Here is a 24,795-nt window from a genome sequence, read left to right on the forward strand (position 1 = left end):
TGCATGAACTATGCGAAGGATGTGCAGGCACGACGTCATGCAAATCCCAAGGACAGAATCAGAACAGCTGGATCTGACTTTCCAGCTCTGTTGGGAAGCCCCTGTAAGAATTTCTCCCCATTCTCATGGGAAACACTTGTGAATTTTCGGCCTGATTTTTGAGGAGATCTGTAGCCTGAACTGGTCCTCACTCAGTTTCTTTGTAATTTTGCTAGCTCTTCTCTAAAGTCACCTTGAACAATGAGGATGACATTTGGTATAATGGCATGAGTCACATTTGCTCTTTCCCTCCTCCACATCTGTGTAGGTTTTATCTTGCCCTCAGAGCACTGACACAGGTTTGTGTAGCCAAGGGCTATGGAAGAGTAAGGCTGCCAACTCCTGGTCCCTGCCCCTTTGATGAAGGCTACAGCCCTTGCCAGCAGGAGCAGATGCTTTAGTGAGCAGGGCAGGCTGAGTACCAGCTTGTGTTTGCTGGCCTCTGAAGCAAAACCATCAGCTTCTGCACTGGGGTGTAAAGCAGTGATCCCTGCAGCCAGTCCTGTGGGCGAGGAGGAGATCATTGCTACCAGTGCAGTGACAAACAACCAGGCAGGACCCGAGAGAATGGTGGGAAGATGTGCCAGGGGAGGTTTAGGTTGGACATCAGGAAAAGGTTCTTCCCCCAGAGGGTGCTGGAGCACTGGAACAGGCTCCCCAGGGAGGTGTCACAGCCCCAAGCCTGACAGTGTTCAAGAAGAGACTGGACAACACCCTCAGACACATGGTGTGAACTGTGGGGTTGTCATATGCAGGCACAGGAGCTGGACTCGATAGTCCTCGTGGGTCCCTTCCAAACCAAGACATTCTATGATTCTGTGACTGCTTACTCCACAGCTGCCATTTGCTAGCTAAGTGTTTCTCTGTGGCCTTGGTCACTTGACCAAACAAGCCTGTCCCACCCTCTGGCTCTCTCTCATGACACCTACCATGCTGCCCAGTGCCCAAAAGGCACACCTGCCCACGTGTCTCTCCCACCGATGCACAAAGCAGCACGGGTTCTCCAGTGACAGGGACTGCTGGCCCTGTCAGCCCATCCGTTGTGATGAAACGTATCTCCAGACTGACATGATGCTGTGCTGGCCATCCCACCTGATCTAAACCGCTGCTAACTGGGACTGGAAATAAGTCCAAGCTCTGCAGCAGGCAGCAGCCAGTAGTTAAACAGTGAATACTGGCTGCTAAAACCTAAGAAAAGTCTTAAAGAGATTAGGAAAAAACTGGCCTCAACACTCAGCTAATGCAATAATTGAAAAATGCTGCATCTCTATGTGAACAAAGCCTGCTTTTTTTTTTGGTGCAGTGCCATAAAACAAAATTGTTTGTGACTATGTACCACCTGCCTATATTTTATTATTTACACAGTATAGTTCATTGCATATATATACTTAACTGATTCTTTAAAACACCAGACTGCATCTCCCCCTAAAACCTTTCTTTTTGTAGACTAACAATTTCCTGAAAACACAAAGCCTTTCTCTCACCCCACTTTCGTGGGGAGGGGGGAATAATCTTTTTTTATCTCTGCATGTTAAACTGACTCACCAGCTACACAATATGGCTACAGTAAGAAAGGATGCAGATGCCTTCTTTTTTCCTTTCAGGGCATAACCAAAGGGAAATGAATATCTCTATCCATTCCTTCCTCTTCCGAGCAAGGGTCAGAAACCTGAAGTGAAAACTGAGTAAAAAGCCCAATTCTTTATGTGCAATCGATTCCAGACCTGAGCTATACAGCAAGGCAGTCAGTAGGCTGAAGCCACAGTCTGATTTCAACAGCATAGCATTTTTTTCTCTTTTTCCCTTTTTTCCCTTCCTTCTCCTGCACGGATGAATTCCTTCCACCTTTTATTTGGCTAAATACAGTCCTAAAACAGATGTGACTGCCCACCCAAGGACAATTTAGCCATGTAATTTGTTTGAAAAATGGAGGTTTGGGATACATTTTGCAAGGGGAGCAGCCTTGAGGCACCAAAGGATTCACTTTACAGCTTTTGCTCCCCAGATGAATGGACAATGGCAGCTGCAATGCACCACTGCCCAGAGCAGTGGGCACGCTGGAAGCACTCGCGTGACACCTCCCTGGGTGGAGGCTGAATCTTGCTAAAGGTGAATGAAATTCTGTGTATTGTTCAGCGTAATCACTGCTCTGTGCAACAGGCTGCACAACACAAAGGAGGAGAATCATTTATCCATATACGATTTATCTTCCAGAGCTGTTCTTTGATTGCTGTGCTGTGTGCGTGAGAAAGATCAGCACTAAACTTCCCAGAATGGACAATTCTGCAACACTGGTAAGGAGCGAAGGGTCTTATTCCAGGCATCTCTGAATCTACCAGAATGCCTCTCTCCAGATGAGGAGGGGTAACCCTGTAATGGATGTGAAACTTTATTAGAAACGGGGCAAAGAAGCCTTTCAGGACTGTAAACCCTTGACCCATGGAGAAGTTTCAGACTGAAGCTTACAGAATAGACTTGGCTGGCACAAATCGACAATATTCCCCAAAAGTCACTGGTATTGTATCAGTGATGTTGGATGAATATTTGGTTTACACATATGATCAATTCTTGCTTAGAGTCCGGAAGAATTACCACTTGTTGGCTGAACATTGCTTTCATTATTTGTGTGAAAAACACAGACGAATAACATGCAATAAGCTGTGCGCTGGCAGTGTCCTGATCTCCCATTAACTTGCATCCCATTTCCTGACACCTCCTGCAGAAGCTCTTCATGTCCCTTACAACATCTACACTTCCCCCCTCCCTCGCGTTGCCTCCTTCTCCTCCATTCCCTCTGCTCCCTTGCATGTTTTTCAGTGGATGAACTCATGGCAGCATGCTGGTGTCTTGCTCCGAGTCACACAGGTTCTTGCTGGCAAGCCAAACAAGACAACTGTTGTGCTCAGTGGTCATTCGAGGATGGTGCTTTCTCCTTTCAGGAGCCCTAGGAGATAAGAATGCCTTCGGCACCTCTATTAAGTTTCACTGAAACTGGACAATGAATTTGAGGTTAGTGGCACGGGAGTGGGGAGAACAACTGGGGAATGAAGGTAGAGAATGAACACATAAGTCTTTTATCTTCTGCAATCAGGATGAAAACAGAAGTAGGTGCAAAAGACAAGGTAGTAAGGAAATCAGATAGAAAAGACAAAACTGGGGAAAAAAAAAAAAAAAAAGAAACCAAGCAAAAATGACAACAGTAATTCATATGGCGCTTACTGCACAGTGAGCAGTGCACCTCTGCTACTGAGTCAGTCAGTCAGTCTTGTGTGTTCAGTTCGTTCCTGTTGGAAGCAAAGCTCACAAAAGCCTGTTTACTCTGCAGTGTTCCTCGTCTTTCCTTTCCATTAACGGACCTGGAAAACTAGATATCCAAGTCTGCTACGCCTGCTTTCTACCTTCAGTCCTTGAATGAGCAATAGCAGGAACAAAGCAGCTCACGGTTCACTAAGAGCAATGCAAAGATAGAGTCGACAGTACTGAGCCACGGGCCTCATGTGCAGGGGCTCTGTCACATCTCAAGTACATGCAGAGGATGAATCCATTTCCACAGCTGCATCCCGTACCTTGCAGAGCACAACGCCCCCAACACATCTCACCTCTGTCAGTGAGTCAGTCTCCTGGCCTCGTAGTTTCTGAGCCAGCAGTCAAGCTTGTGCACCAGAGGCTGATTTCTCAGCACTCACAGCTGCCATTAGCCCCTCAGAAGCTGCCCCAGCAGCCAGAGAATGAATTACCCTGTCATTCTCACCAGGCATCCACCGCATGGGATGGCAGCAGAAGCAGGGCAAGGCAAGGGGAAGGAAGCTTTTGGGAGTGGAAGTGAAACACAGGGATCTGTGTCTGCACATAGGCCATCCACATTCACCCAGCTGTTACAGAGGGACTGGAAATTATTTTTCTGAAACAGTTCTGGCTTGTAACTGCCCACCTGCCTTTGAACCTCAGGCTTTCCCCAAGAGTGACAAGCGTGGGACAGAGCAGAAAACAGCAGCCTCAGTCTCAGGTCTGCTTCAGTCCTGGGAGAAAGTTAAATGCAGAAATAGGGGAAGATTTCAAGGTGCTGGTAACAGCAGTGTGTAGTAGTAGTTAATGGTCAGTCCCAGATAACCTCATACAGGTCAGGAAAGACAATGAAAGAAGTGGCAGGAAAGGAGAGCAAAAGCAAAAAGAGAAATAGCAAGGAAGTAATGTATGCTGTGCCTGGAGTGAACCGTCCACCTCTTCTGACATGAGCTTTTACAGGGGTAGCACTGAGCTACTGCTAACAGAAATGGAAGCCCTCGCATGCAAGGAGGAACTGATGACTGGGGTAGGGACAGACAGAAAGAAATCCCTCAGCTCAGAAGGCTCCCATGACTGCATCCTATGAAGATTAAAGGCTTTCCATCCACAAAAGCAACTGCTTCATCTTACTGTAAGTAGGTAAAAATTCCTGCTGTTCAACACTAATGTTCTTGGTGCTTCCTCACAAGACTCTGAGCTGGCTTCTCCCTCTAATTTAATGAGCCAAAAAGATGATTCCATTGCAAAGTGATGGATGCCCTTGCCCTACACCATCCTGTTTAACCTGCCACTTCATCCATCTAGCACAGCCTGCCCTGGCAGCTTTGAACAAAGCACCTCATGGGCAGCCCATGCCGTTCTGCTCTGCACTGGATGAGAGCGGAGCCCACACTGTATGAGCTAACAAAACCATCTGTAGGTGCTACAGAAAGCCAACCTCTGTTTATAAAGACTGCTCCAATTTCAAACATCTCAACTTTCTGGGTGTTTAGCCTTCTATCCAGGCAGGAGCCACTTTACTGCAATCCATCCAAGACTGCAGTGCTCATGGGCAACACACCATTTTATACGTCTGAAAACCAGATTGCAAGGAAAAAATACAAAGTTCATCTGTTTCCAAATGCCTTGGAGAATATTCTTATTTATATGTGTTAGATTTGATTTGTGTTTCTCTTGTACTGATAAAATCCAGCATTTTGCCCTGTATCAAAGAAATGTAGAGGCAAAGTATGAAGCTGGGCCATGGTGCTAAACTTCAACAACATCTGGGTGCTTCCCTGATCCAGGGGCTCAGAGCAAACTTTATTCTTCTGAACTACTCATTCCTCTCTTCAAATCATAATTTATTCCTCATACATTTCTAACTGACTCGTTTCCTACTGATGCTGATTTCAGTGGGAAAATCTTTAAAACTCTGGACTAAAGATATTTTCTATTAAGTCAACAGCTCCAGGCCTGATTCTCTTCTTGCCCGTGTCAAACTTGGTACTGACAGCTAGCCACAGAAATGCACCTGATCAGTAATTTAAATAATGGATTTGTCATTACTAGCTTAATGCTTCCCCTCAATCCTCCCCCAGAGGGTGTAAGGAAGGTAAGAGTAGAAGTTTGGGTTTTTTTTTAGTTTTAATTGTGTTCTTTCTTTAGATAGTATCTGTAATGCTATCTAGCAAAGTCCAGGGATGAGGCACCTCTGCATAACCCCAGCAGCATTTTTCCCAACAGAAATTTTCCAACCCTCTAAAATGCTGGGAAACAGCAGCTGCATGATCAGCTCTTTTATAGTTACATACTTGCCTTGTGGCAGTAGCTTACTAAATAAAATTCAATTTTCACTTTTCTTACCGGTCTAGGCCGCGTCTCTCTCAGGAACGATTTCAGGTCACCTCCAGCCATGAGCTCCAGCAGGATGAAACGGGGCAGTGCCTGCAAGCTCACCCCGATACAGCGCACAATATTCTGGTGGTTGAATTTGCTGTGGAGACAGGGAGACTCAATTATGGAGCAGCTTTGATCCAAAAAGCACAACTACAGAAAAGAATAAAAATGTGTTGCTGAGGGGATTTTTTTTTTTTTCAGAATAAGTAACAAATCTCAAAGGCGGGGTAGCTGGATCAAGCCAAAGTGCTACCCCTGCACTCTCTGTCCGTCTGCGTAGTGCAGAAATCAAGGTGGGGAAGTAACAGCTTTTGGCTGCTTTTCTACCTCCTGTATTCTGCATCCTTTTTGGGCTACAGCAAGACTCAGGGGTCACACGAAGCAAAGAATGTCTGCTAAAATAAAAGTCTCCTCCTAATTTCACTGTCCAAGGGGCAGAAGCTGAGCCAGGGCAGAGTTGTCCGAAATAATATGCTGACACAGGGATCTGCTTATGTAGAGGGTATTCCTCAAGGTCTAGACTAGTATTTCCATTTTTCTCCAGACCTCAGTATGATGGGAAACTATTTCTGTGGATTCTAGGACTCAGTCACTGAGATGTGATATGACAGAAGCATTAGGTCAATGCCATATGTGAGTTTTGAGTGGTCAAACCAAAACTACTAAGGTTTCTTTTTATCTCATGTTCTGATCTCTAAGAGAAATCAAGGGACCCTATTATTAATTCTGAAAACTGGGCCTAAAGATTTTCAATCTGGATAATGAAATCCACTGTGGAGTCTCTTGAAAATTCAGCCCTTAATAATTTGGTTGCCTTGGTGTCTTCATTTGTAAGAAGAATACAAAAGGATGGTAATGCCTATCCTCTTTGTAAAATACTGACAGCAATGGGCTAAAATTACTGTGTAGATGTGTTTCATGGACATAGTCTCTCAAAGCATCATTTTCCTTACATTGCTGGGCTTTGCAAGCCTACACAAGTGCTTGATCTTATTCACACACACCTAATAATGAGAGCTTCCATGAGGAAGTCCAGCTCATCTTGCTCTGAACACACTTCTGGCAATGTCTGGAAAAGAAAGAACAGGCTGACAAGGAGAATATATTTAAACTTACAGATATAGAACACCTGACACAATCAAAAGCACCAACATTGTCTGTAGTCATCCCTGTGATTGCTGCATTGTCTGCAGCAATCCTCCATGTCAAAAAAAATGTTTACAATCAGGGTGGTGAAGCACTGGCCCAGGTTGCCCGGAGAGGTGGTAGATGCCCCATCCCTGGAGACATTCAAGGCCAGGCTGGACGGGGGTCTGAGCAACCTGATCTAGTTGAAGATGTCCCTGCTCGTTGCAGCAGGGTTGGACTAGATGAGCTTTGGAGGTCCCTTCAACCCAAACTGTTCTTTGCTTCTATGATTGTTTCACTAAAATAAACCACATTCTAAGGTAATAGCTACACCATTACTAAAGTAGATTGTGAAGCCTGTTGAGGGATACAGATGAGAACACATGGCCCATTAATGCCACTGTCATCTTCCTCCCAACAAAGGAAATAGCTCAGAGCATACAGGGAATGGTGCTCAATATATGGGACTCTGCTGGATGAGGAATGAGAACCACAGTTCCTGAGCTCTCAGACAGTTCAATCCTGCTACCTCCCAGCAAGACTATGAACTATAACCAGCAGTACGACTGTGCTGCTATGTAACCTCTAGGTAAAAACAAGCTAGCGGGGCTTCTGAAGGCCTGGAGAACCCTACCAGGATCTTGTAGGATTTAGTTTCACATCCAGTACATATCCACCTTGTAGTGGAGTGGTGAGATCCCTGGAAAACCAGACATCTCCTACCTGCATGGTCTTCGATGTATGTGCCAGCTCCTCGTGGGCCTGTGAAGACTTTTGGCCTCTGACTCAAAGGCTTTGGACAGGTTACAAAACCAGGTGTAGCATGTGGAGGATGGACAGAGGATGGATTTATTTCTTGTACCTGCTGTCTACTACAGCTGTATGGGAAATCTTTGCCTATTTACTACGTACAGACCCCTTTTAATAGACTCACAAGCCCACATGCTACAAGTTGTATCATCACTATGATGGATTAAAGTCTTGCAGTAGAGCAGCAACCTTTCCAGCCACATCCTTCAGTAACACTTAATTCATCTTCATTTTTATAATGCATTGGGACTCTTGGGTGAGAGGTGCATGAAACCATCATGATAACTCATACACTGTCACTTACTTTCACAGCCACCTGCAAGGGAGTGGGGTCGCTGGGGATCCCTGCCACCTGACCTTCATATACCTCACCAAAGGCTCCGTGGCCCAAACCCCTGGACAGACCAGAGAAGACAAGAAGGTTTTACTACAGAGAACACACATTATAACACTGTGGTCACAGCTCACAGAATGGGCTCACAATTTTCATTGCAGTGAAACAGGGAGAAGTGGATATTGACACTGAGGATATCACTCCTCACACTACACAGGGGACCAGAGTTTGATGTGTTCTTTCCTTCACCTATAATGTATTTAATTGGTAGGGAAAACAATCTCCCAAAGTGAACAGTCCTCGGTGCAATCAAGCTGCTGGCAGTGCAGTGTGTAATGGATAGCACTCTTCTATGGCTTTGGTGTCAGTGCTTTAGTGGTGGGTGCTCCATCACAGGTCAATAAAGGTACGTCATAAGCCTTGGTGTTCCCATACCCTAAGCACATTAAGAGTTCCCATGATGTTTATGCATCATCATTAAAGAAAACATTGAACAAGAAACTAGGAAGCACAATGGCTCTCAAAGGACCTGAATTCTTAACCAAGTATCTTTTCCTGATTTATTTTGTGATTCTGGGTAAGAACCTAAGCCAGTAAATGGTGATGATAGTGCTTTATAAAGCACTCAGCTCTGGAAATTCATGCTGAGATTTGTTTCTCGGACTGATCATATTATGAAATTTACAGTTTTATTTTGAATAAGGGTACAAGAAAAAGGAATTAAGAGTAATTACACAACAGATCCTATCCTGTGTCCTTGTGATACAGATATTGCACACCTGTCTATTCAGTGTTCACTCGCTTAACTTTAAGTCAACTGCTACAACAACAGCTATACCACACAGGTGGCATATTGTAACAACACAGCGAACTCTGGCAAAGAATGAGGCTGCATTCCAGATCCTTAGTCCTTCTTAACCCTGCATGGGCTGCACATCGGGCAGTTGTGGTTTGAGCCTCTAAGAGGCATGCCTGCATCTCGAACTGGGCAAAAGGCTCTCTTCTACAACATGGACTTTCCTGGTAGAGCTGGGTCTGGCCTGAGAGCTGCACTGATTCTGTTCTCTGATGTATCAGTGGACAGGTTTTGAATGGGCTGTTGCGCTGCTGACAGTTCAATCTGGCGCCGCTAAGGCCAACCTGCTCTGTTGTTGCATAAGCTCTGTCTGTCGTTTTGCCAGGATAAAGACCAGTCTAGGCAGCGAAACCACAGTGAGGACTTGCGTTGCCTGTGACTCAGTTGCTTCTTTTAATAACATTTGGTAGGTATCAGCTTGAGACACTGTTCTTGGCTATGCCTGACCAACTTGTTACAAACTGAGGGTCTAAACCAGATCTCTACAGCTTAGTTAGTTATGCCTAACCCATCTCCCAAAATGCCCACCTTCCCCCGCATTTATCAATTCCTGGCTGTAGCCTGTGCTCTCTGCAGCTTGCCATACTTCAAAAATCCTTTCAGAGCCCAAGTGACAAAGGCAGCAGCAGCACACAGTACACTGGAAACTTCCAGATGTAGACCAGCAAGATGTGCAGGTAAGGGGAACTGAGGTAAGAGACAGAAAAACACTGCTGACTGCACAGACTGCTCTGAGCATCTTCTTTTTTAGCACTGTAAGCTCCCTAGTCTTCCAAGCTCTCATGCTTCCACTTCTTGGCTTTTTGAGTAAAACTGCACAGTACCAGGGTAATGTCACATTCACAAATGGCATGCACTGTACCCTGGAGGAGAGCAAGGTGGGTAAGAATTCTGAATTTTCATGTTTTCTTCTTAAGAGACTATTTCAAACTTTGCAGAAGTTCTGATCTAGACATAACTATCCTGCTGGCTTTACATTCCTGTCCTTTTAATACTGTCTGGCAGCCTCAAACCAATGCTTTTCCTGCTATTGTACTTAAGGAAGTCATTGTCTTTACCAAAGATGACATCAAAGACTTTTAAAAAGCCTCCTACAAGCCTCAGCCTTCCCAGCATTTCATCAGTTAAAACTGGAAATGGGCCGTTCATTGAACAGTCTGCAAAAGGTGTGTCCGAATTACTGGTGATGACTCTTCAGTTCCTCTCATAATCCCAGAAGATTAACACTGCACCTGTAAAAGGTTAAGGAGACTGCCAAAGTCTAGTTCTCTCCTCACAAGCCTAACTACTGCAGATTTACGTTTTTCTCACAAAAAGGAGCACGAGTCTAGAAGTGTATGAGAATTTGTATGTGCACAAAGACATGAGTTCACACCCATGTAAGAGAGACAGCATATGTGAGTGTATGGTGTGAAACATGGGGAAGGCAAAGGTGAATTTACCGGATGAGGGAGATGTTTTTTCGAGGCACCTCTTTGAGGTCACTAATCGATGTGGTCTTTCCTGCAAAGCAGTAGTTGGGATTGTAGTCTGTCATGATAGTGGAGGTACGCAGCTTGCTCAGCTTATATTCCGGGCTCTGTAACTCCATCTGCATGGCTTGTAGCTCCTGGTGCTTCCGACGATATACTAAATATGGAGAACACAGTAAACCGGAGACACAGAGCGACTTTGGAACAGGTCAGCAGCACGTGTCACTGGCATTTGCTGTGTGGCCAGTTTTCAGTGAATCAAACCAGACAGTAACACTGTCATATTTCTGTACATCAAATAATTACAGATAGAAAATGGAATCTCAAGTTATCCAGGAACCTTCGATTTACACATCTTATGAAGAAACAGGCTTGCTCATGAAGAAGTAAAATGAATTTCAGTTACAGAGATCTCTGATTTCACAGTTCTGAGGTTTTTGTTTTGTTCTGTGTAGCTTAACTGGACCTTCCAAGTACGAGTCTAGACCTGAACTTGAGTGAGTTGGGGTATAACCAACTTTCCTAAATGACACAGAGGTGACTAAAATCTGAAATGATTTATTGCATCATATTGTTCAAAATGGACAGATTAAACTGTTACCTCAAGAATAACACATTGTACACTAAACTAGCTCATTTAAGAATACTTCCTGTTTCTAAACAACAAAGTTGGACTAAATTTGAAATCAGTTTATGGTAGTGTTATGTTTCTTGAATCACCTCACTGATACTTCTGAAATGTCATTAGAAATCACACTTTGAAGGAAGACATCATGTGGATATTACTTGAAATAGTATACTGATATTGGAGTATTTTTTTTCAAAGCAAGATGCCAGTTGTGAGCAGGTTAAATCACTATTACCCTTACTATTGATTTCTGTGGGAGCTGGATTGAGCCCAAATACTGTGACGGTAATAGCTATTGCATCTTCTCTAGCAGATGTTGCTCAGGGGAAGAATTCAAGGGGTAAACATGCACTGGCAAAGGCAGACGGATGTAATGACTTACCCACAAACCTGCCCTCCCTTTTCCTCCTCATTGCTTTTGCTTTGATTTTTTAAATTGCTGCTCTATCCTGAGATGGCAATGATAGGTTAGTTGGATGGAAAGAGGATTACTCTTCCACTCCCTGAGAAGTAATTAGTAATTTTAAAGGAGTACTGCCAGGCCAGATGTCATACATGTAGGACCATGTGTGCGCAACTGATAACTCCTGAAACTCTTAAAACTGAAACAGCTGCACAAATCTAATTTAATAGTTGCCATTTGCTGGTCTGGCTGCATCCCTCTGCTCTCCCAGAGAGTGTGGACAAAGAAAAGTGGCAAAGCTGTGGTTTGAATCCCTGGTTGCTTTTCATTGATTCAGATCTATTCTGCTTTTAATTGAATGCAGGTGAGCAACTTTAAAATAAGAAAATGAAAGTGTGAAAAATACCTTTTAAGATTTCAAATAAAGAAGCCAAAAATTCTCACATCCTACTAAGCAGTAGTTTGTAAAAGGGGAACCTATGTGAGAATTTCAAACTTAAATGTCACACATTAAGAGGCAAATCTGTACATAGGGACGCAAATATAAGCTTGCTTTTAGGCATTATGCACCAACAGTTCTCACAAAAACAGTGGCAGTTGTGTTCTGGCAGCTTCACACCACAACACTAGCAGTAATGTCTCTTACAAGATGCAGTCGGTAACTGAAACCTCCTCAAATTGGCCATCACGGTTAGAAACAACTACTGAAACTTGAAGTTAAGGCATGTGTGCGCCAAGGTGTCATTAAATACAGCAGTAGCTAAAAATCTGAATCCTTTTGCCTGCCAGTGCCCAATTATCCCTGGCTCGGATCCAGCCCTCATATGACAATATCTTTTGCAGAGAAACACTCACCTATCATGATTCCTGAAAAAGCCAAAATTAAAGCAGCCACCAATGCTGAAGTCACTACGGACAAGACCAAGGAGAGAGGGAGGTGAACCACTGGCTCAGCTGTAACAGAAGCAGGAGAAAAATGAATTACGTTTGAAATGATCTTTCAGCAGCCACTTTTTTTTTCAGATAGATTTTTCTTCTCTTCCTTCTATTGACTCTGCTGCTGCTGCTGTAGTGCAGGAGCAACCTCTGGCATGAGCAGTTCTCAGGATCTATGACCTCTAATAGCTCATTGTTTCACTTCCCTCAGTTAATATCAAGCCATTAAAACAGATGGTTTGCTATCAACGAATTAACATGTGCACTCTCTGGGTATGAAAACAAGGCCATAAAAACCAGGGGCAGGAGGTTAGGGAGGTGGAAAGAACATTACATTGCCAGGGCACTAAAGTGCTGCTACCAATGCCCAACCACAGCAAAAGCAGAAGGAGGACTGCAATATATCATCTCCTAAATGCACCTAATCCAGGCAGAAAAATCTGATAACATTAAGTGCAGTACTAAGTATCCCACAGCTGCATGCTCACGTGGGACCACACAAGGCATCTATTAAGGTTTACTTCACCTTGTCAAAATGACCATGCTTTTTACCCATTTTACAGATGGGAATGGTAGAAATATAGAACAATTTTCCCATGCCAGTGACAAAGCTGAGAGCAGGATGCTGAGTGATTCTGGAGTCCACTTGCTCTAACTGCTGGGCAAGAATATGAAGGAAACCGAGTAATGGAGCTCTGAGCACTTGCTTTTGAAGTAATGCAAGTACAGGCACTGTCTTTTTTTTTCCTCAGAGATCACTCACTCAGAATTTCTTATTAATTCTGCACATGCACCTTATATGTCCAAACCCACAGGAAGTATATTCTGCTTTACATTGTCCATTTTTTCACTTCTAAGAGGACAGACCTGGAAGTTAAGTTTAGCTGGACAACTCCTTCAGTGTGCAAACTTTCATGATTTCAGAGCAGAATGTGAGCATCAGCACAACCAGATGCAAAATCTGACTCTCCTCAGTGCTGCCCACTATGCCAGACATACCGCTGTAATGCAAACCAGTGCCTCAGCACCGATGTGTCCATAGCCTAGCAAAACAACTCTGCAGCATATACCATCAGGAAAGAAGGTAACATTCAACAGAAGCCAGTTTTGAGAAAGAGACCAGAGAACACTTTCAGGATGTCTTACAGTCCAGAATACAGATTTTTACCATGCACTTTCTGTTTCACATGCTACCAGCCTACCTCATACATCTACTTACCTATGCAAGACACACCATCCTCAGCCAACTCTGTGCCTGGTTCACAAAAGCAAATGACTTTTTGAGTCTCAAGATCAACACGGCACTCGTCCATCTCACAGTGACTGCAGTTAAGATGCAGCCTAATATCCACCTCTCCGTGCCCCTCTGTCACTAGGGAGTGGATGAAAGAAGCTGAGTTAACTACTGTAAGGATCACTCATATTGTTCCCTTGGGCTCTGACAGAAACAGGGGACACGGTAGACACAATTGCTGGATGTGGCAGGGTGGGACCCATTTAAGAAACTGATTTCTCCCCACCTTCCACGGCTCCTGTACTTTCTCATGTAGAAAATAACATTCAGCTAAATAAGCCCCACTGCAGCTGAGGTGCACCGGCTCTCTTGCAGCAGGTGGTCCTACCAGGTTAGGAAGGAGTCTGCTGCCCAGCCTAACAGAAACCTGCCCTTTCAGCAGTCCCTGAGGCTCACCCTTCTCATCCTGGCCTTTCCTCCCTCTGAGATCAAACACTGCAATGTTTTCAAAACCTTCCCGCTGAATTTGTCAGGCCAGAGTTCATCGGTATTTGAAAATACTTTTGGCTGTTCTGAAGCAAACTTTTTTTTCCTGAACAAAGAGATATTTTTGTATTTTCTGAACACATCGCAAACATATTGAAGATGCTGACTTCTGAGCAAACACAAGCTGGAGTGGCAGTATTTATCACTCCCACACAATGCTGGGCAGCACTGCACTGTTTTCTCTAGAAACTCCCTGGTCCAGCCTGGATACTTTGCTGAAGGATGCTCTAAGGAACATGTTTGTTACTGAATATTCAGGTACTTTATCTGCTTATTTCCTAAATTATCTGAACTACGAGGTTTTGCTACTACTCTCTTTGGACAAAATTATTCTGTAGGCTATCTTGTTGGGAAGTGTTTTCTAACATCCATGACATTTCCTCCACCTGCTGTCTTCCTACTACTTCTGTTTATTTTCCATTGGACTTTGTTATGCTATATCTTTCTTTCTCCTTATGTTCACGATGACACTAAGCTGTACCCAAAGGCTTTTAAATTGTCCTACAATGCAAACTATTCTTAACATGAAAGAAACCCACTAGAAGACTTCTGACCAACATTAATACCTTTAAGCGCTGGAGTGTATAAAGTACCAATTGGATTAATAAAGGACACACCATCCTCCCCATCCATCTCTGGGTCATTGTCCACTGCAGCATTGCCACCTACATCAAACCAGAAGTTACCTTAACAGACTGAGGCTCATTAGCACTAAAATACAGATAAGCATTGCAACATGCACAACTTCAGTATATTTAGGGAGGCATTCAAATGAGAAAAGAGAATAAATCAAAGTATTTCACATATAGGGAACATTTAGTGAGTTGTGGCATGAACCACTGGTCTTTCATCTCTAGAACTTCAATTTGATCGCAGCATCTTGTGACAATCGATTTCTTAGCTCTGTTTTAGGCAGGCTGTTGCAAACTAAGGCACACCTAAACCAGAAACTTCACCTTTAACCATTTGGATGCTGTGAAAACACAGAAGTTTTTCTTAAAATTAATGTGGCCAAGAGACGGTAAAAGAACAGTGCTCAAGTGCTAAGTTCAGTACCCTTGCTGATCAAGGTATGTACTGTGTCAGCAATGAATAACCCGATATCCTTCCTCTTCTTTGCACCCTGAAAGGAGGGTGGTCCACCAGGAGTGGGGACTGAAGGAACTTATGAGTTACTCACTTGTGCTTGGGCATATAGAACACATTAGGAACAAAGTATGGGCAATACATAGAACATATTAGAAGCACAGTAGGGGCCATGTATTATGTAGTACAAGCATGCAAAGATTCCCCCACTCCACCCAGAAACGGCTTTTCCCCTTTAACCATCTTCAGTGACATTAAAATTATGTCATGTGAGGCATTCTGTTGGAAAAAGCAGCATTACATAGTAACATTGGTACAAAACATGCACTTAATAATTTAAATGTAACTACTCCTACATTTATACAGTCCTAAAATTACATTAGGTCATTTGAAGGCAACCACGAGACTGATGTGGCCCCCAGTGAAAATGAGTTTGACACCCCTGGTTTAAACACATTACTTCCTCTCAGGATTTCTAGTATATCATACACTTGATTTAAGCTGTGGGGATCCAGGGGTTAAAATGTCCACCACAGTGCAGATGGCTGAAGAAACTATGTGGCCCAGGAGATTACAAGTTAGCAGAGATCTTGAATCTGGCCCACACCAGTTATAATCAACATAATGCCATCTGACAGCTGTCCTGAGACCCACAGCACATGAAATTAGCTCCTTGTTGACTGAAGTCAACACTACCATCGTTATTAAGAGGGGTCCTGGCTGGCAGCCTGAACCTGTCCCCAGAGGCCACCTGTGCAGGACCACAGCAGGGCAGGGTAGAAGCAGCCATGTCCTTCCCCTGGCATAAGGCCTGGCTGCTGGTCTCCAGGACCAAAGTCCTCCAACCACAGGTGTTGGCAATGGGAGCACATCGCCTGTGGCTCCTCCTTCTTCAGCACTGTAACCCGCTAATGGAAGGCTCAAGAATCGCAGCAGGATCTTGATGGCACATTTTGCAGAGTGCAAAGCCAGGATTACAGCTGAAGGACTGATATCTGGCTATTTGCTCAAAGACTAAATGCCATACGTTCATGTAATGCTAAAAAGGCAACACAGACATACTAGTACATAACAGTCAAATACACTAGCTACAGGAGAATTAGCTATCAGTGTTTTGCTGATCATTAGCACTAAAGGAGGGGAAGGGACACCTTGAACATGAAGCCACTTTACCTATATATCCTCCGCCTCCTCCACCTGAGGAGCACCCCCCTCCACCCCCTCCGAAACCCCCTCTTGTCTCCCACCCCCACTTCTTCATGGCCTGGGGGCAGGATCTTCCTCCAGTAGCACCTTCCAGCAAGGATTTTCCTGACCACAGGAAGGAAGTGTTATCATTCCAGCCACCTCCACCACCTGCAGTTAAGAGAAGAGAAAAGGCACAGGTAGGGATTATTTTGTGTAGAAAACACTGCAGGGAGCTGCAAAACAAGCCCTCCTTCGAAAGCACCTCAGCTGAAAGTGAGTCTCATGCCTTGGTTAGAAGAGGGGATGTGCTTGCTACACAGTGCTACAGTGACCTTTCTGTAGGGCTTTTGACCACATCAATTATCTGCACCTCTTTTCACCTACCACACAGGACAAGTATTTTCTATGGAAAATGTAAAAAGATATCCCTGCCTACTCCCCAATCACTTGTTTCTGGCTATCAGAGCTTTCTCCTTCTCTTTGCAAAAAATACTTTTGAAAAACCCCTATGCCAGTTCTGAAGTGGAGAAAAAAGCATATTTAGTGAAAAGGATGTGAAAACAGGTCCTAGCCCTGCTCTAAATACAACATACTCACCAGTGACTCACTTTCACCTCTGCTGGATGATCAGTCCAAGGTCTCTTCACAGAGACTTCTAACCAGGGTGCAATTATGCTCTTTCTGCATAAGCCAGGGAAACTGTATGTCTACACAGCGTGAAATGGTGCAGGGAGGAGGATGGCTAAGTTGGCACTGCAAACTCCCACACCAAAAAATCAAACAACTTTTCTTATGAGAAGTACTGCATTATTTTGGAAAATATTGCCATTGTTATGGCTATATCATCTTCGACACCTGTATTTAGGCCATCTGTTTAACACCCTTGCTCCCACTGAACTGTGTTTTCGTGAGTTTCACCTCACCTCCTTGTGAGGAGGAGTCTGGGAGTATCACATATTCACAAAGGTTTTCTTAAAAAGATAAAACTTTCCTTACCTGCAGCTCCTGAATTTCCATTCAGCCCTGGAATGGAGGAATCATTCTCCAGCCTTTCTGGATGAAATGTATCTGTTTTGGCCCTGTAGGCCCTGCCACCACCTCCTGCTGCAATTATCAAGGGGACAGGTTCTCCATTCTCCATCTTAACAAATTCAGAAATAAAGGCAGCGTTCAAACTGAGTCGGACACACAAATGGAAGTTCAACCACATGCTAGTTACTGTAATGTTGTACTAATCAGGCATCTAGGACTGCTCAGCACTACAAATTACCATTGCATTATTTATGCAACCACATCCAAAAGATTAATGAATGGCGCTAGTCCAATTAGGTTCTGCAACAGAGAACAGTGGCATCAGCAGCTCCGTGAATTGTACCTACAGTGCTGATGGCTCTTAGAAAGATTGTAATGTTACCATGTGATGACTTCCATCAAACGAAACAGCTGAGGAGTGCTGCTCTATGTAATGCAATATAGTGTCTCCACTGGTAAAGGACTGCTACACTGGAAACTGTTCGAGCATGCAGGGTTATGTAGAATTACATAGAAGTTGGGTGATCCAAACATATTGTTAATGCCTGAAACCGGTGTTGGAACGAGTACTGTCTCAGCTAGTACATGACAGAAAAGATCAATGGTGCCTAGCTATTGGGTTGCCAACAGAAAACATACAGGCTATCCTCAACGTTTCTTGTCATTGCACCGCACAGACCAAATGTGTAGTTGAAGTCTAATGTTCTGCAATGACAGATTTGAATGAAGTCCTGTGGAATTTGCCTTTTACTGTAGAATTACGTGTCAGCATCTCAGCTTGCATTGAAAACAATTCAATTCAAGCTGTTATCTTTGCCAAGGAAACTCCAAGCCACAGAAGCAAGTGTGGCCATACTGAGTAGCTGGCTGAGAAGCGTAAAGGGCCAACCCAGCTCACTACGGCTATCAGCTGGAAATGAACCATACCCAGAGCTCACTTTATGGACCCTTCCCCAGAGATGTATAAAGGGTTCTCAGACTTTCCAGGCTGTGATACTAGAGGCAAGTGGCAGGATGTGTTCATGCTGAAGGTGCACAGGGACTATGTTTCCATACCTTAAATATGTAGGTTGCACCTCCCCCACCTCCACCTCCTCCTGCCCATTCTTTGACACTTCTGTTCACACGTATCTCTTCTTCAATCACATTGTTCTCTCCAATACAGACTTTCTGTATAACATCGTTAGTCTGCAAACAGAAGACTGGGTCTGAATACTGGTAATAAATTGCCATGTCCTTGTACACACACAAGCCTCACGGACCCTTCACCCTCCCAAACCAATAAATTGTCCTCCAGTGAAATTCCATAAGCAGAAGCAAGTGAATGCTCTTCTAGAAGAATCTTTCTTTTTGCTTCAACCTTCATCAGAATAATCTGTTGCCATTTTAATTGAATTATTTCGAAGCAAGCTCAGTGCTGGTATCTATTACCATGTAAAACAGCTCCATAAGCTTTTAACATAGATGTAGCAGAATTCACTGCAAATACTTCCCAGCATTAACTATCTGTATTTCACAGCTGGGGGGAGGGAGTAACTCGGTGATGATATGACCTGCCCCATGTCAAGCAACAGCCAAATGGTAGCAACATAGAGAGAATCCAAGTTTCTTTACTTGTCTTCCAGCACCCCATGGGTTAGGGCCAGGCAGCCAGTGTGCATCTACCCAGAATGAAGGTGTATTGGTGGGTCATGCAGATGTACCAGAGCTAGCTTTAACCTAGGTTGTCACAGCATGGACTGTAGCAACAAGCTTGGCATAGATTGGCCACCCACTGTTTATTTAGGCTTCCAAGTAAGTTTTGATGTTGATCCGATGCTTACATTGTAGCAGCAGTTTTACTGTAATTACCAGTGCTAGCTAGTTCAAAACCTACCAAGACAGCTTCAATCCCACCTTTGACTGCAATGTTGACCTAATGTTACGGGAAATACCTCACTAAAAAGCCTCCGTATTTCCTACTTGGCATTGTTTTCCCCTTCACCAATTAGCACCAAATGTAATGAACCTTTTATATTAGGCAAATCACTGAATTCACTAACTGATTTCAAGCAAAACATCAAATCATCGTTTATAAGTACTTCTGGACTATGATCTAAGACAGGTAACTGTTGCTTTGATTGTGCCTGACAAGCAGGACTCTTGTGTTTGTAAGCTTCAAGCTTTGCTTCTAGATTGTTTTACTTTATATGTTTCACCTCAGAAATAATCTCTTTTTATGTACGCTGAACTCACAAAGTCAACAACACTTTAAGGGAAAAATTCACAAACAGTTGTTATAGTAGGACCGACCTTCTGCTTCCTTCTACTTCCTTCTTCTGTGATTTCTTTTGGAAAAGGAGCCTGATAAAAGCATCCTCAAGTTACGAATTATTCTGTCGGCCACAAAAGGTGTCCTAGGTTGTGCCAGAGAATGAATGGCATCCATTTTGTGTGTGTGGACTTGCCTATGCAACTAAACAATTCTCCTTTCCTTAGTCTTCCCTCTCCTTAATTGATTTGGAGTTGGGTGGGTATGATTAATAAAATGACAAAGTCAATGACCCAAAGGAACCACTAGATTACAATTGAATTAAAAAAAAAAAAAATCCTTCATGGCAGAGACATAACTGATTACAATCCAATCTAGTAAAAGTCCCTTCTACAAGTCTATGCAATCTCTTTGCCTCAATGAAAGAATTACATTAGCACTCAATAAATTCTCACTAAGATTACAGGGGCCTGCAATTTAATGAGTCCATATATTACACTCAGCTGGAATGTCCTAGTTATAGACGTTAGATGGAAGTTTGAGTTAGGGCATTTCTCATTTCAAAGAGGCTTCATATTAATGGTTTGTTTGTAGATATGTATAATTCCAGTTTTAACATTATTTACTTCAGCACCCAACCTTGAGAACCCCTCTTTCTTGTCTACATCATTCAACCTTTCTCTGCTGTAAAACACTGCTAAGCTTTCATCTCTTGGATGCCAGCCATTAACAGGTGAGAAATGCACAGCATTTAAGTGTCCAGCTCAAACCTGTAGGTGAAATTTCATCAGATAATGCTTAGTTTCCTCCATAAGAATCTCCTATTCCCTCATCCTCCAAAGAATACTAAATGATTAATAGGTTATTGTGCCTGCAAATGGTGGAAGTTTCACTTTCTGTCAAGGCATTTGCAGCAATGATTGGTTCGTAACAGAAAAATCAGGACTGATTCAGCAGTGATTAATTTGTCTCTCCCATTCCCATACAGATATTAACTGAACAGGCCGTGTGAGGTGCGTGTCTCTGGAGCTGCAGAGCACTATGATAGCGGTAGGGCTGGGCTCAACAAGCGGAGCAAGGACAAAGCCCTGTGAAATCAACCTTGAAGACTGATCTCCAGAGGAAAGGAAGGCAGGGTTGTCTTTTTCCTCCCAAACCCCAGAAAGATGCTCTGAGATACGCAGATCAATCAGGAAACTGTAGTGTATTATCAGTGGGGCCTGACTGTTGAAGAAGTGAGCACAGTGACATGGTATTTTGTCTTTTCTCACTCACACCCTCCCCGTAGAACTGTAGCTAACCTTTGAACCACATAACCCCAAACTCCTCAAGGACAACAGTTTTCTCTGTAAACAAACAAAACTCCACAGATTTGTAAGAAGGGATTAAGGCAAAACAGAAAGGGCAATGACTTACACTAGGACAAGCATCTTCTCCTTGCTGTCCTACCAAGATATACAAAGTATCATCCTTCTGAAGGTCAAAAATTCCCAGCACAGACACGCCATGGGACCGCACCATGGTGTTCTTCCCACCTTTCCCACCAGCAGCTCCATAGCCTGAGATGCTGCAGGAAAAAAGAAGAAAAAAAAAAAAGAGTCCAGCATCTGAGTTGTCCAAGACAGGTAGAAAGTAGCATGAGCCACTTCTGGAAACTGCATACTTTGCACACCATCACGAGGCTGTGCCCCAAAGACCTGACACTCTAAAGTAGGGGTGTCAAATTCATTTTCACTGGGGGCCGCATCAGCCTCGCGGTTGCCTTCAAAGGGCCGAATGTAATTTTAGGACCGTATAAATGTAACTACTCCTGCATTTATACGGTCCCAAAATTACATTCGGCCCTTTGAAGGCAACCGCGAGGCTGATGCGGCCCCCAGTGAAAATGAATTTGACACCCCCGCTATAAATAATTCTAAACCCAAACTTCAAGACTGAGGTTGTCTGATCTATATGGACCTATGAACTTGGGTAGCTACAAACAGCTTCTTTCACATTGATTCTTAGGCAAACACTTGCTGAGGATAGAGTGAGCAAGCCCCTGTAGATTCAAACTTTAATATACGAAACACATCTTGTTTCCCAGAAGGCATACCCTTGAGAGGTTTGCAGCAAGGAAGAGAAAAAACAGAACCAAGAGAAGCAATAAGTACAGCACATATGGCTAAAGAGAACAATAAGCATGAGATTGACGGGGAGATTTGAGAAAGGAGACAACACAACTGGTCCTGGTAGCATGGACCAGATGAGAAACAGCCCTCCTATTCCCAGGACCAGAGGGAGTTAGAAGAGTAGATGGGCATATCACCACCTGCAGTGAAGAACGAAGGCAAAAAGTCCCTGGCTGCACTCAGAGCCTCCAGGAACGTGCCCCTGTCTCCAGCCAGGAGCAGCTGGGTTGCACACACAGGCTGCTGCAGTCCCAGTTCAGGCTCTGGGGCTTTTATTTCAGGCAGTCATGACTGAGAGGTCCTTACTGTTGTTGATGTACTCCAAGATTTGACTGTACTACTGTATGGCTCAGCTCTTCCCTCTCACTTTCTAAGTATGTAAACAATTTACATACTTGAAGCAATGTTTTTATCAAAGGATTTCAAAGCACTTTATAAAAATCATTATAAAACAGCCATCTCTGCTGCAACAAAAGAGATACTCAACTTTCTGAGTGAGTGGTGATACTGCAAGCCCTGTTTAGAACTGAAATAAGCAGGTCCTTCTCCACTGACATTAGCAACTTTTCAGCTATTTCCATGAAAGCGAAATTCAAGCTGGAGCATGCGAACAGTGACTGCAGGGCTGAGAGCACAAAACTTACTCTCGGCTTCCTACTCATTACAGTACAGCTGCTCCGCTTCAACTCCTCCTTCCCTCCAGCACCTGGTTGGTCTTTGCCCAGCACAGTTCTGCATGCAAACAGGCTACAAGCAGAATGAACCAGCAGTGCTCATTGTGTGTGAGCACCCTGAACGGGCTGGGCAGGCAGCTCACTTTCAGCCCCCAACTTGTATGAACCATTAGCGTGAGGAACTCACCTCATGGTTCTGCTCTGAGGCAGCCAGCATTGAGCAGTTCTGACGTCGAAGCAACTATGGAGCATCAGGTGCCTCATAAAGTACATTAGATCCTAACAATGTGACATGATTATGTTCATGCCACTGTCGATATCCAAAGCAATCATTCCTCAGTAATGCTGCACTGGAGCCAGCAGAGAAAGTGATGGACATAGCACTGGGCTGCACCAAACAGATGCTGCATGTATCTGAAGACTGAGTTGATTTGGCAATGGCTAACGAGGTGCACTATCAGGCACGGCAACCTGGCAGGGCTAATTGACTGCAGTTAGGGGCCATATTTTTCTGTGTATAAACAGATTTCACATACAAGCACTGATGTCAGTAAGTTCAGGAGAACCCATTTTTGCCTCATTTAAAGGCTGCAGACAAATAAAACCCAGTAGACTGGGATGACAGTCATTCCCTATTCAAAATGTGTGTCACTATTTAAACAGATGGGTTATCTTGACTTCGAGTTTTAGCAAGATCCCTTTCCTTAGGCACAACTTTCTTTCACAAGAGGAATCCATTTAACCATGTTGGCCTTGAAGAAAGATTCAGACCACCCTGAGCAGATATATCCAGAACACAGAATACCTTCCACTGTCTTCCTCCTTTTCTTTTCCTACTATACTTGTAGGAGCTGAAAAACTGCAATTCAGGAAGGATCAGGATCACTGTGCACTGGAAAAAACAATTCCACCTCTAGATAGACACTCAGGACAAATACTCCAGCTAGTTTTGAGAATATGAGAAAATGCAGTGCCTAGGCTGGCCAACCTAGAAGGACACCTTTTTGCATTCCACTGTGCCATACTCTTGTGCCACCTTACAAGAAGGGACGAGGCAAAAGAGAGCAGTGGAAGTGATAACAAACGAGGCACTCAGCAAATGGACCAAAGATTCTTGCTTTTATAAAGAATTAGGACAATGGATGGTAACGCGTAATTTATTACAGTTCATTTCTCTCATACTTGATCATAAGCCTAGATATGGGATGACCAGAGCTCCTGAATGCTTATAAGGAAATCTGAAAAAAAACATTATTTTATGTTGCCTATCTTTATTGTTATACATTGTGTAGTACCTATGGGAGGAAACCAGATGATTTTGTCTGTATCAAGCACTGGAGTACACAGGACTCCAGACTTCAAATGAAGCCACCTACAGTATGTGTCAGATTACCCACAGCTCCAGAGATGGTGGGGTTTTCTGGGTGGGGTTAGCTTGTGCGAGCAGAAAGTTGTGCAAAGTTGAGCCTTCCGTCTTTGCATTTTAACAATGCATATTCTGCCTCGTGTTCACACAATCTATATCCCTCTTATGCAATTATCAGGAATGTAACTCACTGCTCTACATTGTGCAGTGTAAAACGCGCTGTTATGGCATAATGACAGCTTTCTTCAGAGCCCAGCAGCCAGCTGGAGGGTTTTATCTCTGGGTCTGGTATCCTCGAGATGGCTCTCAGGCTGACAGCACCCACAGTGCAGCAGGCCTGCAGGGGAGAGCTAGACACAGGCCGTGGATCCAGACTCTGGGAAGTCCAGAACTGATATCGCAACTCAACATTTTCCCAGGGCTATGCTGCACTGGGGGACTCCGCTGCCCCTTCAGCAGCCCAGAATCAGGAAGACGCCAAATTAATTTAAGCCTGTAACTGCCTCCTCCTTTCCCCAGGCTGTGAATTCTCTACTACAGCCTGAAGAGATACAGAAGAGAATGTCATCCATATATATAGATTCCCTATGACATTAGCTATCTATTAGCTATACAGAACCTAAAGCCTTTTAGGTCATTTATAGGACTTAAATAGACAGGTCTTCCCTGTGGGACCTGTGGTTTTTACTGTGTAGCAAAAATGAGCCCACAGTTACACTGGAATTCTGGCTCTTCTTGGGCTGGGCTGTGATATAAAGAAATGACAAGGTTGTAAGTTTATTGCCTCTTCTCTTCTGGGCTATACTTTATAACCATATTTACTGAATGCTGGTTCTGAAAAATTCTATTAACCTCAGGCAACTCATTTTTGATAGCTGAGTAAAACATCATTAACGCTTTTTTCATTACCATCAATTCTCGTTGTAATAGGCACTTAGGCAGAACTTGTGCCCAGCCTAGCCTACCCAGTTTCTCAA

At 43.8% G+C, this 24,795-nt stretch overlaps 1 protein-coding gene across 1 annotated transcript in view; it reads right to left on the reverse strand.

Annotated features, from left to right (window-relative positions):
* The window catches only part of ALK (ALK receptor tyrosine kinase), a gene marked incomplete at both ends in the record, with an annotated part of 331,753 nt that overhangs the window by 7,136 nt on the left and 299,822 nt on the right, over positions 1-24,795 (reverse strand). Inside the window, 11 exons of the mRNA XM_082048887.1 lie at positions 5,671-5,800; positions 6,708-6,772; positions 7,946-8,036; positions 10,274-10,460; positions 12,190-12,288; positions 13,490-13,642; positions 14,617-14,715; positions 16,310-16,492; positions 17,321-17,465; positions 18,413-18,544; positions 21,024-21,174. Coding sequence (XP_081905013.1) covers positions 5,671-5,800; positions 6,708-6,772; positions 7,946-8,036; positions 10,274-10,460; positions 12,190-12,288; positions 13,490-13,642; positions 14,617-14,715; positions 16,310-16,492; positions 17,321-17,465; positions 18,413-18,544; positions 21,024-21,174 — 1,435 coding nt within the window. The remainder of the gene's footprint in view (positions 1-5,670; positions 5,801-6,707; positions 6,773-7,945; positions 8,037-10,273; positions 10,461-12,189; positions 12,289-13,489; positions 13,643-14,616; positions 14,716-16,309; positions 16,493-17,320; positions 17,466-18,412; positions 18,545-21,023; positions 21,175-24,795) is intronic.

The sequence above is a fragment of the Streptopelia decaocto genome, assembly GCF_964273445.1.
Source record: "Streptopelia decaocto genome assembly, chromosome: 3".
Taxonomy (NCBI): Eukaryota; Metazoa; Chordata; class Aves; order Columbiformes; family Columbidae; genus Streptopelia; species Streptopelia decaocto.